The sequence below is a fragment of the Camelus ferus genome, chromosome 27 (assembly GCF_009834535.1).
Source record: "Camelus ferus isolate YT-003-E chromosome 27, BCGSAC_Cfer_1.0, whole genome shotgun sequence".
Taxonomy (NCBI): Eukaryota; Metazoa; Chordata; class Mammalia; order Artiodactyla; family Camelidae; genus Camelus; species Camelus ferus.
This window is the reverse complement of record NC_045722.1, coordinates 8,433,270-8,448,397: the sequence shown is the minus strand read 5'-3', so window position 1 is coordinate 8,448,397 and position 15,128 is coordinate 8,433,270. Positions and strand designations below refer to the sequence as shown.

The window sequence follows — 15,128 nt, the reverse complement described above, 5'->3', positions numbered from 1 at the left end:
TGTCCCTAGGTGCTTTCAGTTTTCGCCTAGACAGGTGGTCACCGTGATGGCCTAGTGTGGGGCAGCTGTCCTGATCGGATGCTGCTTCTCATTCAACAGAAGGGAGCACACCCTTCACGCTGCCCAAGACCTTGTATTTTCACTTAGCTGTCTTCCAGCGTCAGAATGTGCACGTGTGTCACGGCTTCCTGTGCAGCGTGCGGCTGCTTCAGCCCGTGTTGACCAACTGCCTGTTATGTGCTGGCACCACAAGGTGCCAGGGGCAGGGTAGATGTACCCCTGCTGTCATGAAACAGTGATTTGGTGGGGAAACACAAACACTAATCACACACAGAAATCAGAAAATGGCAACTGCTAGAAACCGGAAAGAAGTACACAGTGCCAAAAAGTGGAGCAATCTTGGGATAGTCAGAAAGGACCTAGACAGAGGAAACAGTCCATGCAAAGGCCCTGTGGTTTGAAGTAACAGGAAGGACAACGAGAAGGCCAATGAAGAGGTTGGGGCACAGCACAGGAGCAGGCTGGAGCGGTGAGGTACACAGATTAGGGGTAGGGGGTCCCTAAAGCTCATACAAGTTGTGGGACCTCTTAAACAGTACACCTTTAGGAATAAAAATTACGAAAATGGAGATTTATTTAGAAGATTCCTAGGCATGAAGGGCTCATTCACTTGGAAAGTCCAACTCTGCAAGCCAGCTGTTAAATGATGGAAGTGCTTCGTTAGGAGCTAAAGCACTTCTGTCCTGACTCTTGTCACCCTGGCCATCCTGGCCCCTCCCTCCCAGGAACCTGCCAGCACTGAGGGTGACAGCTGAAACGATAGCTTCCGTGCGAGGTGCACAGGGCCTTGCAGAGATCTGGGAGGCCCTGAAGGATTTTGAGCTGCACTGGAGAGCTGATTGGAGGGGGAGCTAGTGGGTGTGAGGGGTGTTTGAGTAGGTTCAGGCCTTGGTTGAAGGTGGCGCAGATTAGCAGGGTGAGGGTGAAGTGTGACCCACAGTTCGCCTGCATAGATCCCTGCTGATGAACACTGATGTTTTAGGGTTTCACTAGTACAATCCTGCAATGGACATTTTAACAAATATTACCAAATATTTTGGTAAACTTGTGTTTGTATCTGAAGGGCAGATTCCTAGCAGTGGAATTGCTGGAACAAACAAAATTTACCGTTCTGGTGTGTGTTGCCGGATGACTCTCCCGAGTGCTTACCTTTGCTAACAGGAGATCTCAAATCCTTGCCCGCACAGAGCTTTACGCTTGCCAGTTTAGTAGACTTAAAAACCACATTTTAACTGGCTACCCTGAGGCCACCATACTCGTGAGGCCACGTACAGGAGTGCCGTGCAGAGAGAGGTGCCGGGCAGCCTCACCTGTTCCAGTCCCAGCTGCCAGTCTTCCCAGCCCAGACACAGATACGGGAGGGGGTGAGCCTTCCAGTGCTTCCAGGCCCAGCCCTTAAGCTGTCCCAGGGATGCCGGAAGCAGAGAGAGGTTGTCCAGGAAAGCCACGCCCAATCTCCAGATTCATGAACAAGAGAAATGTCATATTTAAGGGAGGTAAGGGGGAGAATATATACATGCACACATAAACATACACATATAAATACGCATGCACATACAGAAATTTATTTTTACTTCTTCATGTTTGTTTTCACGTCTTTTGATCGAATACATTTACATGAATTTTTTGACTATCAGCTGCGGGGCATGAGGACTTAATAATTAGACATCTTTCCACTTCCCTTTCTCCTCCTGCCCTCTGGTGTTTGATGGTTGGACTGTGGTTTTTAGTACTTCTGGTGGTTTCCTTTATAATGTTAAACTTCTTTTTCTTTTTTTGAAACTTTTTTCTTTTCCTTATTTATTTCTTTTAATTGAACTATAGTCTGTTTACAAAGTTGTATCAATTTCTGGTGTACAGCCTAATGTTTCAGTCATACATACATTCATTTTCAATTCTTTTTCATTATAGGTATTGAATATAGTTTCCTGTGCTATACAGAAGAAACTTGTTGTTTATCTATTTTATATATAGTTGTTAATATTTACCAGTCTCAAACTCCCAATTTATCCCTTCTCACCTTCTTTCCCCTCTTGTAACCATAAGTTTGTTTTCTATGTCTGTGAGTCTGTTTCCATTTTGTAAATAAGTTCTTTTGTGTCTTTTTTTTTCTTCTTTAGATTCTACATGTGAGTGATACGGTATTTTCATTTTCTTTTTCTGGCTTACTGCGTATAGAATGATAGTCCATCCATGTTGCTGCAAATGGCATTATTTTATTCCTTTTCATGGCTGAATAGTATTCCATTGTATAAATATACTATATCTTCTTTATCCAGTCATCTATTGATGGACATTTAGGTTGTTTCTTCTTTTTCTTTTTTAATTAGGCCAACTTAGTATGTATTCACCCCTAGTCAAGGTGGGGGAGTTCTCAAACTTCCTCCTGTCCCATGTTGCGTGTTTCATAGTGTTATTTTTACCCTGACAAGTTGTATATAACACATCCACTGCTTCGTTAGAGTGGTCTGAGGCCAACTTTATCTTTCCCCTTAAAAGTGACAGCTTTTTCTATCAGGTCTTGGGGATCCTTGCTCATTCATAGCCATTTAGTAATTTTGCTGGGAAATCGTAGTGTTGATTTTTCAAAATATTCTTTTTTTATTCTCCTAGAACATGGTGTGTCATTCCCAGTTGCAGATGTAGAGGGTTTTTTTTCCCCCGTCATTTTGGGAAAATTTATCTTCTATTATTAACTTATTTTCAGTTTTGTGTTGGTGTTTGGGCACCAATTTTTTTCTTAGCTCTGAAGTAAGTTTTTTTTTTTAAATCTCTTTCTGTTTTAAATCTCATTGAACTGTTTTTATTAGAATTCAAGTTTTTACTAAATTCTATGAACTCAAAAAGTTCAGGTAGAGACTCTCCACCCTGCATTCTATTTTTTCCCAGAATAGAAAATTTATCTGTATTTGTATATGTATTCTTTTGCGGTGGTGGTTTTCTAATTGCAAAATGTTTGGAGAGATGCCACTTCTTTGTTTCTTCCCCTGTTGCTCATGCTTCACAGACACAGCTTTTCCTAGACCTTAGCCTCGAGCATCCATCGTAGGTGAATTCTGACTCCCTTCCCTCCATATCCAAGCGGTGTTTATTTTCCTGGAGCTGCAGTTCAAGGGCTGAGTGTTGCTTTTTCTCAGCTTTTCTACAACTGAACAGGAAAGGAAGTGGGCTCAGTCCGTGTATGACCTTGCTTGCCAGGTAGTCTGTGCCCTCCTATGGTTTTCACCAAGTGTCCTAGACCCTGATCGGGGGGAGGAAGGTAGCCGCTGTTCCTAAAAAGTGTCTGGACAAGTCTTCCGAGAGTTCCTCAGGTTAGCAGTGGAGCTTGGGCCTCTGGCTCCCCTCAGGGAGGGTCAGGCGGCAGTGTTCTTTTCCTCACTCACCTCTAAGGAGCATGTTCCTCTTGCCCCAGCAGAAGGAGGAAAGGCCACGCCAAAAGCTGCTTTTGGCCAGGGAGGACTGGGGCATAGGGCATGGGGCGCTTGCACCAGACATAGATGTAAGGGGGCGCCACAGAACTCAGTGAAGATAAATCATATTTTAATGCTGTGTTTAAAAAATCAGGCTAATGTTAACAAAACAAAGCAAAACCCTGATGAACAAAAGATGAAAACACTAAAGACAGGACCAGACAGAGGAAGGGTTCGGCTGAGACAGTGAGGCCATGCTGTCATGTGGGGAGGGGGGAGGAATCTGGGGTCTTAAGCCAGCGGTCTTTCCTTAGTATTTCTTTGTGTTTGAAGAGTTCATATTCCCTGACTTCCCAGGTTTCTGTTTTCAGAGCTAGAAGTGAAATCCTTCTGTGTGTTAAAGTAAGACTGCAGAGATGTTACAAGATCTCCCTATAAAAAAAGAAGTTCCCCCACCCGCACAGCATCCCAGCTACTCAAGCTTTGCTCATGTGACCAAGCTTCCCTTTAAGCTATTATCTCTGCACTTTATATGCACATAGTTGTCATCATAGCAGAAACAGAATTTTGTTTTCAGCTTTTTTTCACTTAGCCTTATGTCGTCAAGAAGTTTCTGCGTTGCTATGTGGTCTTCATGTTTGACCTTTCAGTGGCTGTGGAATATACCTGTCCTTTTCCTGCAGAGAGAGAGAGTCCGCCAGACTGCAGTTTCAGGCATGGCTCTGCTAATTGCAAGTGCGTGAATCTGATTTTTTTTTGTTTTTTTTTCTTTCTCTTTCTTAATGGAGGTACTGGGGATTGAACCAGGACCTCGAGCACGCTAAGCATGCACTCTACCGCTGAGCTTTCTCTCCCCCATGAGTCTCATTTCTATCTCACTATCCACATCCCCTTCTAGAAGCATCTGCTTCAACCCAAGGCTGCCCGGTCGGCGTGAGTGACCCTCCTGCCCTATGCCACCCCGCCTTGGATGGTCGTGGCCATTCAGACCAGAGGTGGACACCTCACCCAGGGCACCACACCCCGTGCTGGCAAATCGGGTCCTCTCTCGGCCAGAGGCTGAGTGACTTGGTAGCTGAGCCATCAGAAGTGGGACAGCCAGAATGAAGATGCAGAACTTCCGCTGGTGAAGTTCCTAGACTTGCCCTGAATTTTCTGACCTCCTGGGTTTCGATAAACCTGGCCATCCCTGGATTCTGAGAGCTCTGGATCCTGATAAGGAACTTCTCACTAGAGCTGCTTTGAAGAGGTTTCTGCAATCGGTCTGCCCTTCCCACTCTAACTTTTCTTATTCTCCTTTTTGTGTAAAGACAGCATGAAACAAAGCAAAGACGTAGGGACCCTCGCTCTGTGCTGTGTTGTCACTCTATCTCCTATATTGTTGAATATTTGATTTCTTTTTAGTTACTCATATCATCAATTGAAATTGGTTTTTTCCCTCCCTTAAGATGACTCCTTTAGTTTTGTTTGCAAGATGACTGGAACAAAGGATACATTATATGTTGTCATTTTATTTCCAAAATGATTTTATCAGTTTGCACTGTCACCAGCGATATATGAGCAGACCCGTCAATTCTGCCAAAACTCACTAGACTTGGGCATTATTTTTAATTCATTAATGTATTTATTCATTCAAAAAGTGTTTATTGACCACCTACATGCCAGGCATCATTCCATGGACATAGAATGTTCATTTATTTTAATTTGCATGCCTCAATCTTTGGTGGACTCTGTTAAAGAAATATTTTGTACTAGACTTTTGCTAAAATGGCAAAGATTTTATTCAAGACTATTGCAGGAGGGGAATGAGTTTGAACTGAACTCTGAATACAGCGGTGAGAGCTGGGGACTTTTAATTAAAGAGCAGAGTGAGAGGGGCAGTGGGTGGAAAATTAGATTAGCTATCTAGGGTAGGGGGATTCCTGTTAAACTGGCTCAACAGGATTCAACCAGGAGCCTTAGGCCCAAGGCTTAGCTTTCAAGGGTGGGGGTATTAAACTGACTTGGGCAGATTCTTTGCTAAAACTGGGCTCAGCAAGCCGAGGATGAGGTTTAGTTGAGATGAGGGCTCAGAGGAGCCTGACTAAAGCTCGGTCGGGGGGAGTCTTGGTCAGTTCCCACTTCTGTAATGTGTATGCTCTGTTAAACATAGAAATTTGCCCTTTGACTGGAAGCTGATGAAAAAGTGGTGAGGCTGTGAGGTACCTGGTCAACCAGACTGGGTGAGGCCAGGGCCTGGCGCTGCGGGGCCTGTGCAGTGGGCGGAGCTCGGACTCTTCACCTGGGGGTCTGGGAGGAAGAGACCTGAAGTCTAGGTGCGGCTGTGCTCCGCTGGGGCTGGGGAGCGCAGAAGGAAGGTGCGGATGGCAGTGGCTACAACAAACATGGCTGGACTTCAGAGCCTACACACACTTCCTGTCACCCACCTCCCGTGAGCCTCACACCTGCCCTGCCGCGGGGGTGTGGGCAGTTCAGTTTCCCAGGTGAGAGCCGAGAGGGGGAGGGGACTTGCCCGTGATCACAGGAGCACCAGTGGTCTGGCTCCTTCATAAAACCCCTATCAGGTGAAGGAGAAATGGCCCTTCTCTCTGCCGTACCGTCCAGAGGTCCCAGACACAGCCGGGGAAAGTGATTTGGCCAGAGTCTGCTTGGGCTGTGACACCCCTTTGAATCAAGGACCAACAGTGTCTTCCAACGCCAGAAAGTCATCAAAAAATTAAGGGATGTGTCCACTAGGGGGCAGCAGAGACTGGGGTGTCTCAGGGCCTCCTCATCCACCAAGCTCTTCCGAGTTGCCATCCATCCTTTGGTGAGCATTCTTCAACTATTATTTTAATTAACAGATCGCTCAGTCTGTGCCACATATTTGTGAAAATCTGCATACACCTCTCTCTGAATTTCTCTTTGAGACCTAAAGGATTATCTGATCCATGTATACTGCTCTGTATGAATTACTCCATCCTCATGGCAACCCTGTGCAGTAGACAGTATATTGTCATCGCCATTTGACACCCAAGGAAACTGAGGCACAGAGAAGTTAAGTAATTTTCCTATGGTCACACTGCCAAGAAGTGGCAGAGCCGGGATTTGAACTCAGGTCGTCGGGCTCTGCCTGGGAAGAGGGCTGCTCCTGCCCGTCAGGCCTCACTGCACGCCGACTCGCCAAGTCCCTACTGAACACCTACAAAATCCAGGAGTTGTGCAGGTGCTGGGGGTCAGGGCGAACATGGCGGGCAAGGCTCCTGCCCTCCTGGTGTTCACTGGTGACATTAAAAGATGCTCAGGGTCTCTTCCCATTTACTGAGCCCCGCTGTGTGCAGGCTCTCTCCACACTTCATTTCACTTCTCTCCGTCACCCTGCGAGGTTACTGTTCGTTAGCCGTTAACGTGAGGCCCGTTAGAGAGCAGCTCGGGGATTGGACTGCCCGGCCCTGCGTTTTACAAGCTGTATCATCTTGGGCACAGCATTTAGCACCTCAGTTACGCCTGTGGGTGCTAACAAAAGCTCCAGCCTCCTAGAAGTGCTGAGGATTAAATGAGCGAGTGTGAAGCCCTTGACACGGTGTTCTAATCGTGTTAACTATCACTATATTTTTTTGTTTGTTCTTTTAGATGAGTAAACAGAGGCTCATAAGGGTTAAGCCCCTTGTCCAAGGTCACTGCTAGCAAGAGGCAGCATGGCATCCCGTCCTCACCATTTTCTTGTAAAGGCACTGCTCTCTTCCCAGGAACCTAGCAGCCCAAGGAAGGGGGTGGGATGGAAGTCTGCATGGGCTGCAGAGATTGTTCCAGAAGAATGCTCATCTGCCCAGGGCAGTGGATGCAAGAGCAGAGTGGGTCTGCTTCCCTCCAGGCAGGAGCACGCCCGGCTGCCACCTGCTGGACACTGCGCTCCCAGAGGCTTGCATGGCCAGGGGTCTTCACACTCAGGTAATGTGGCTTCACCCTGAAAAGGACCAGGGGACAGAGCTGCTCCAGTATGGGCTACAGGAGGCGGCAGGCTGTTTGCCAGGACAAGGACATTTCTGGGGGGCAAATTTCAGGAGGTCTCATTCATGTGTCAAAAGCCAGAAACTCCAGGGCCATCTCTGCGGGGTCTGGCACCTGGGGAAATGTGAGCTGGCAGCCGGGGCCACGTGGCAAACCCTCCACAGACCTTGCTGAATTGACTCAAGCCTAGCAATGAGCCTGCCACTCAGGTTCTGTCAGACCCTGGATCTGAGCATCCAGCTTGCAAGATTTTTAGATCTCTGCACAGGGCCCTAGCACGCTCAGAGCACTTTTTCTTCCCCCCTCCAGAGAAGTCTGCTGAAGTTTCCGAGTCCAAAATTGTGGGGCCCGGAGCTGGGCAGTGCTCTGAGCTTGAAGGGCTGCCCTCCTGGAGTGTTAGGAATTTGCGGGGACATCTGGCCTGTTTTGCATCCGCTCCCCCTGCCTCCAGTCGCTAGGCCTTCTCCATGTGGGGAGTGGGGCTCAGTGATGGGTCTGGAAGCACTGAGGTCTCTTTGATCCTGGGCCCCCACCACAGCCCACGCTGGGTGACCTTGAGTGCCAATTTGATGTCCCTGCGCCTTGCCTCTTCTATAAACAGGGGTGACAAGTTCTGCCAGACTGGGAATTTACATACCAAGGTCTGGAAGAAACAGGTCATGAGGGATTCATTCCAGTGCCAAGGAGGCCCCTGAACCCCTGGGATAGAAGCTTCCTTACAAATTCCCTGGGATCTTTGCTCCTCCCTGAGAATCCCTTGAGGGCCAAGGTGGTGTTTTCTGCCTTTGGGCTCCTACTTCTAACTTTAAATCAGTGGATGTCCCAGGCTGGGAGGGATCCCATCCCTGCACCTCTGTTGGACCAGACGGCAGTCGCCAAAGGAATTTAACCAAGGGAACCTCCAGTTGAGGAGGAACTTGCTATTGCAGGCTAGTTCCTTGGGCTTTTGAGGAGCAGAATCAGGAGCGAGGGAAGAGGAGAGGGAGGAGGAGGTGGAAAGACCGGAGAGAGTGAGGGAGGAGAGGCTGCCCAGCCTGGAACAGTGAGCTCCCCTCCCTTCCAGCTCTGTACCCGCAACCCAGGCCCGAGGACGGGGATGGGGAGCCCTGCCAGTGCCTGCAGACCTGCTCCTTCCATAACGGAGTCCTCCCCTCCCCCACCCTCCTCTTACCCCTGCCCTTGGGGAGAAAACTTCCCCCCTTACCCAGCCCCCAGGTAAAGGAGCTTGGAGTGGGAGTGGAGGGTATCTGGCTTCTGGCTTCAGTGACAGAGGAAGGGGACTGGGTTTGCCCCTGCCTTCATTCTACAGGGTGATGATGACACATTACTGGGCGCACCTCTGCCCTGTGTGGGCGGGTCAGATGGCCCTGCTCTGTAGGAGGCTACAGGCTGGTGGAAGGGGTGAGTGACAGCCCGAGGCAGGACCAGAGCTATCATGGCCCAGTGGTCCTGAGCACAGAAGGAGGAAGGGGCCACGGGGCCAGGGGTGGGTCAGAGAAGGCTTTGCGTGGAGCCAGGCCTCAGAGAGTTCAGGCATAAGCCCAGGGGAGAGGACGGAGGGAAAGCGGTGCCAGTCGGAGGGAACAGCTCACCTGTGACGCTGTGGGGACACTAAGCGCCTTGAGTGGGTGAGAATGATGAGCGTTCGGTGTGCTGGGGCGCAGCTGGGGACAGAGGGGCAGGCCTAGGCCAGGCCCGGGACTGCCTGTGTTGTCCCGTGGGCATGGGGGCAAAGTCCCCCAAACTCCCGCTTCCGACTTCGTGCCATTGCCGCTTAAGCGGATGGCTTGCTGACCTCTCAAGGCCGCTCTGTGTTCTCTCTGAGCGGACAGCTGCGCCTTCCCCCCCGGGCTGCGTGCAAGAGCCTCTCACCCCTTCGGGGCAGCGTCTCCTCGTGCCTTTGCCTCTGGGCGGCGGAAGCCCCAGTCCCCCAGGGGCGTTCTCCGTGCCCCGCCCCCCCCCCCCCCCCCCCCCCCCCGGTCCCGCGGGACCTCCTCGCCTCTCCTCCCGGGCACGCAGAGGCAGGTGCTAGCTGGCCCGTGTCCCTGCGCACAGGGGCTGGGTGCGCTGGCCCGGTGACTCCCCTGTGGGCGCCTGGGGACTGCTGAAGGGACAGACGTGGAAGGGGCCCCAGGGCCACCCGCGCTCTCCGCTCTGGTGTATCTCTTGCTCCTGCTGCTCCGCGCTGAGCGGCTGCAGTCCCCGGCTGCCCAGTCAGCTTCTGGCTGGCCCTCAGCCCTCCCCGGGTGCCTTCCCTAACTCCGCCGCTGAGCCCTGCGGGCTGTGCGCTCACTCAAGCCGCGAAACTGCTCGCCAAGGGCCCCCTAGGGACCCCCTCCCATCATTAAATCCAGTGGTTCCTAAAACCTGCCCGATGTCTGGCCGACCCACCTTCCCACCTTCCCCCTCACGACTACTGTGCCTTATGCCCCACCACCCTCCAGCCCTCACCTCTGGTTACCTTCCCCCTAACCCGGCTGTGCCTCTTCTGAGAAGGCCCATCCTCTCTCTGACCCTGACCCCCAGGCCGACTCCAGCCCCACCTCCGCTTGTTGACCCCTGACCACTCCGGGCGAGAACTCCTCCCGGCTTCTGAGCTCTGCCACACTGGGCGTGGGGACGCTCGGTCTCCAGGGGGGTCTTTTGTGTTCCTCACTGTGCCATGCCTGGCACAGAATGGGTGCTCAAAAGTATTTGTTGAGTGATCTCTCCCTCCAGGTAAAGTTTCCTGAGGGCAGGGGCCATTTTGGCCACTGCACATGGACGCAGGTGCCCCGGCGGGTCTGCCTGACTTACAGTTGGCCCTCCCTGTCCATGGGATCTCCATTCGCAGATTCAACCAACCGAGGGTGGAAGACATTACATGATCAGAGGTTGGTTGAATCCCTGGATGCAGAACCGCAGATACAGAGGGCAGACTGAGGGACTTGAGCACCTGTGGATTTTGGTGCCCACGGCAGGACCAGAGCGGGAGTCCTGGAACCAATCCCCTGCAGATACTGAGAGATGATTGTGTTTGTTTATTGCCAACTTGATAGCACCAATCTGGTGTCAGCCCCTTTAAGTGGACTGAACACACGCACACACATTAAAGGCATAGATTTTAAAAGTCCAGTGTATGAGCCCCAGAAGCTTTCTGGAAATCATTAAGAGAAGAACTTTTCTGTGTTGAAGGAAATGTTTTACACTCTCTCCGTCCCGTATGGTAACGACTAGCCACACGGGCTGTTGAACACTTCACATGTGGCTAACTGCTGTAACCAAGGAACTGAATGCTTGATTTTATTTCATTTTAATTAATTTCAACTTTGGTGGCCTCACGAGGCTAGTGGCCGCCCTACTGGACAGCACAGATCTAGGACCATCCCATTCACCCCGTTCTAAGCTTCTCACTTTCTCCTCTCCAGACCCCGCCATCCCTCTCACCTCTCTGTAGGGGTCCCCTCTAACCTGCTTCTGCCCCTCTTGTCTGGCAGCTTAAGGTGGACCTATTTCTCCACCTCAACCTCCACACTCTTCTTAGACGCTGGCCTTTGATCAAACTGTACCTGTGAGGAGGAAAGGGTCCTGCTTCGAGTCCAGACTCTGCTGAGTCCTGGCTTCCCCTTGGGGAGGGTGCTGCCCTGACAGCTTACTGATGGCTTAGGAAGAAGGACCTAGTGGGATGTGGTTGGCCCTGTGAGTGACAGCCTCTCTCATAGGACCATCTCCACTTGCTCTTGTGGGCGCCCCCTAGAGGCAGGACCAGGCAGGAATTTGACATATGGATAGTTCCTGGAAGTGAGAGGCCGACTCCTAGGGCGATTTCCTCAATCTTATTTTCCTTAGCTGTCTGGCTTGAAATGAGGCGCACTTTAAAGGAAACACAAAACAAGCAGACGGGCGCGTGGCATCCTTCGTATGTTTACTATGGTACAGCAAGATCTCCAGACCAGAGCCAGTGTCCTCTGCTGCAAGCAGAAGGCTCTGGGTACACCCCTTTCAAGCAGTCCAAAGGACATCCCTAAACATGACATTTAAGACACTTCTTCATTTCTCTGACAATGACGTCTCGAAGTGCATATAGAATAAATAAATAGAAAATATATCTTTGTTCACGGTGACGCCTACAAGAAATGTTTACATACAAAACACACTATACATCTAATTCCCGAAAAAGGACCAGCTATTTCGGCAACAGGGAAAAAAAGACAAGCATTTCAGAGGAGTGTTTTTTTTTTTTTAAAAGGCCTATCACATTTCGATGCTTTCAAACAAAGAACAAGAACAGTCTTCTAAGCAATAAGAAAATTTGTGCTACCAAGAGCACGCCTGGATATTGGCTCTTGGTGAATGCTTCAGGAAGGAAAGTTTGTGCACGGATCCTGCACTGTTAGACATATGTACAACTCTGAGGATTTTCAAATAGATACGTATTTTTTTTCAACAAACTGAACCAAAGACAGTCAACATTCCTGGCCATCTGAAGTGATCGCATCCTAAGTGGTTCACAGTGTGAGACCCTTGCATTAGGAGTTTAGAAAAAACTCAACAGAACTATAAATAAGAAGATCATGAGGTCATCTGAACTCTGCTCCCCCTGGCCTTGGATCTGCCTGGAAGAGGCCTTTCCGGGGACTTGGGCCTTTGAAGCTGCCACGTTTCAAGAGGCGGAGTCCCACAGTCCCCTCCTAGCAGCTGAAAGACGAGTAGTGGGAGGAACCTCTCTGGCAGTTGGCTCAACCTGGGGAGCAGACCCGTGGGCTGAATCTCATGGGTGCAGCCGGGCAGACGGGGCCAAGGGAGGAAAGGGGACACCTGTAGTCATCATGAGACCCAGAGCGAGCCTGGTACCTCACGAGAGAGTATAAACCACAGACAGAGCTTCCGGAAGCTCTCTCGGCTCTCTCCAAGGTGGGCAAGAGAGAGCAGATTATTAGACAGTAGCTGGGAGGCTGGGATGGACCAAAAGCTCTTCCGAGCCTGGAGAGCCGCCTAGCTGGCTCGCCCCAACGTGCTAGGGCGCCCTGACGCTGCCTGCCGGGCGTTTCTGCAGAACCGCGGAAACAGGTAGCACCAGTGAGGTCACTGCAGCTGCTGGGCGCCCTGCGGGGCGGCTGCAGGACCACTGCAGCCCAGAGGAGGGCGCCCTTGTGCGCGCCGAGGGCCAAGAGAGAAACAGTCATTCGCCAATTCTCTTTCTATTCTGATCTTTTCTTTTTCCCCCTTCAAGGGGACTTGTCCCCATGCCGGGGAGCTCCTTCAGGAGTGCCCGGGGCCGGCTGTTGAGGCAATGTGGTGTGGCAGCAAGTGCTGGGAGGGGGGCTCCTGGCCCGGCCCTGCCCTGGCCGTGTGGTTCTTCCCCATCTTGGAGTCTCATGCGTCCCATCTATAAAGTGAAGGCTTTGGACTAGGTATTTCCTAAGGTCCTTTCCAGCCCTGAAGCCCCAGGCTCACAGAGCTGTGAGCGTGGCCTCAGGGCTCCCAGGGCCCTGGGGGTAGAGCAGACGGGGCTCACCTTTCTCAACCTGACTCTTCCCTCTCCTGGAGTCGGGGGTGGGGCTCAGCACTCTCCGCCCCTCCCTTCTGAGGCCGGCCTCTCCACGATGGGTGGGCCAGCAGGTTGAGGGCAAAGAGTGACCTTGCAGTTACCCTGCTGCGGCAGATGCGGGCAGGAAGGGCTCAACCCCTGAGCCCTGCCAGAGGCTGCCTCATCCCTGCCCGTCCAAATGCCCCTGCCCTTCATTCCTGCAAAGCCCCATGGTCTCCCCCTGCAGGAAGCTTTCAGACCCACCTGAGCGTGTAAGGTCTTTCCCTCCTGGGAACTGACACTGGATTCCAGTTTACCTGTCTTGGCTTTCTCCACCTGGCAGCAGAGGGCACAAACTCCTAACCGCCTGTCCCGCCAGACTGTGAGCCCCTTGCCCTAGTCATGACTTCGTGCCCTTCCATCCTGTATGCCGGGGCATCCAGCATCATGGATGTGGGCTAAAAAGAATGTTCTCACCTCCTGCTGGGTTCTAGGCACGCTGTGAAAAGCCAGAGACTTCTGGCATCTCAGAACTGAAAAGGCCTTTAAAAGCCACCTAGTCCAACTCCCAACCTGGGTCCCAAAGTCTCCTGAAAGGTTGAACCCCTCCGGAGGCAGGCTCACCCTTCCCCAAGGGTGGCTGGTTCTACCCTGGCGAGTTCTGGCTACACGCCAGCGCCGCCCACGGAGGAATGAAGATCTCCCTTGACCAGGACTCTTCCCTACATCTACCACTCTAACGTGCGTGCTGGGGAGCACGGGGGTCTGTGGACGGCCCAGCCCCCCAGGCTGCCTCTGAGCTGGAGCACGGCTCCGGCTGAGGGGGACCTTTGCTGCTGGCACAGCCCAGGGCTCCTCATGTGGTCCCCACGCCCCCTCCTCCCCCGAAGAGGCACAGGTCAGAGAAAAGCACCCAAGAGGCTGCGGGAAAGAGAAGGTTCCAGCATCAGCCGACACTGTCCTGGGGCTGCAGGTAGATACTTGAGGGGGCAGCTGGCAGCACCAGGGGTCTCTGATGTCCTTCCCTTGGGCCACCAGGGCTGACGCATGGCCTTCCCAGGCAGCTGCTGGACAGGGGCTGGGGGAACCAGCCGTGCTGGCCTGGTCTGCTGCCAAGAGTCCCCCATCAGAGCCCACTGTGGGGTGGCTCCGGGGGACGGCGGTCCTCACAGCTTCTTCTTCCTCACCACGGGGATGGGCACAACTTGGAAGATTTTGGCATTGTGGTCCTCGGTGTCCAGAGTCACCCAGATGGGCCGGAAGCTGCCTTTGAAGCCGATGAATGCCATTTTCTCTGAAAAGCAGTGATGTCACGTGAGCAGAAACTTCAAGAGAGAATGCCTACACTCTCCCTCCACCTTCCAGGGTTCCCCATCGCCATTCCCCTGCCCCCACCAAGCACCCCCTCCTCTAGCCATGCTGGACTGTGTCCCCCTGGGAAGAGGTTTGTGCCCAGCTACTGATGCTACCTGACATTTGTACGGGGCACACAGGGTCTCCCCTGAGCCTCCCAGCCCCCCGTGCAGAGTGCTGGCTCTGCTTCACACGGGGGACCCCCTAGGACCCCCAGCCACCTTTGAGCTGACCCTACGATCAGCAGCAAGTCTCTGCCCCTCTCTGTGTCCCTATCTGTCAAGTGATGGCACTCATCTCCAAGACCTCTGTCCCAGCTCCAACATTCTGTAGCTTTAGAAGGAAGTTCTGAAAAGTGAAGGAATTTGCCCAAGGGCACAGAGTAGATGGCACAGCCCAGACTAGAACTCTCCACTCTGGGGGCCCACGCAGGGCTCTCTGTCTCGCAGCTCAGAGCCTGGTGCCCAGGAGACTTGGGGATCCGTGTCTACACTCAGGAATAGTCTGGCCCGGCAGGCAGCACTGGGAAAGTGTCCCTTGACTGAACATCCGCTTTTGGCAACTTTTGTCCTTAATTTAAAGGACAGATGCCCCCAAATGCTTTCAGGCCTAGCCCAGAGAAGACGCTTCTCTTTTCCTTGTGTTCTCTTTTGGCTCATTTGAAGGACTTTCATTGTTCCTGGTTGTTCTTTCGCCTGGGATGAACGGCCCGGGTGATGGGCTGCAGCTTTGATGTGTTTTGAAGTCAGGATGGCAGGGCAGCTAAGGACTCTGGCTTTGAATTAGAAAAATTAGGATCCAAATTC

At 51.9% G+C, this 15,128-nt stretch overlaps 1 protein-coding gene across 4 annotated transcripts in view; it reads right to left on the bottom strand.

The window, feature by feature from the left end:
- Positions 1–11,343: 11,343 nt before the first annotated feature.
- Positions 11,344–15,128, bottom strand: part of CEMIP (cell migration inducing hyaluronidase 1) — a 142,107-nt gene continuing 138,322 nt past the window's right edge. For all 4 annotated transcript variants that reach the window (XM_032469284.1, XM_032469282.1, XM_032469286.1 and 1 more), the window contains one exon: positions 11,344–14,263. In XM_032469284.1, coding sequence (XP_032325175.1) covers positions 14,136–14,263 — 128 coding nt within the window. In that variant the 3' untranslated portion in view covers positions 11,344–14,135. The remainder of the gene's footprint in view (positions 14,264–15,128) is intronic.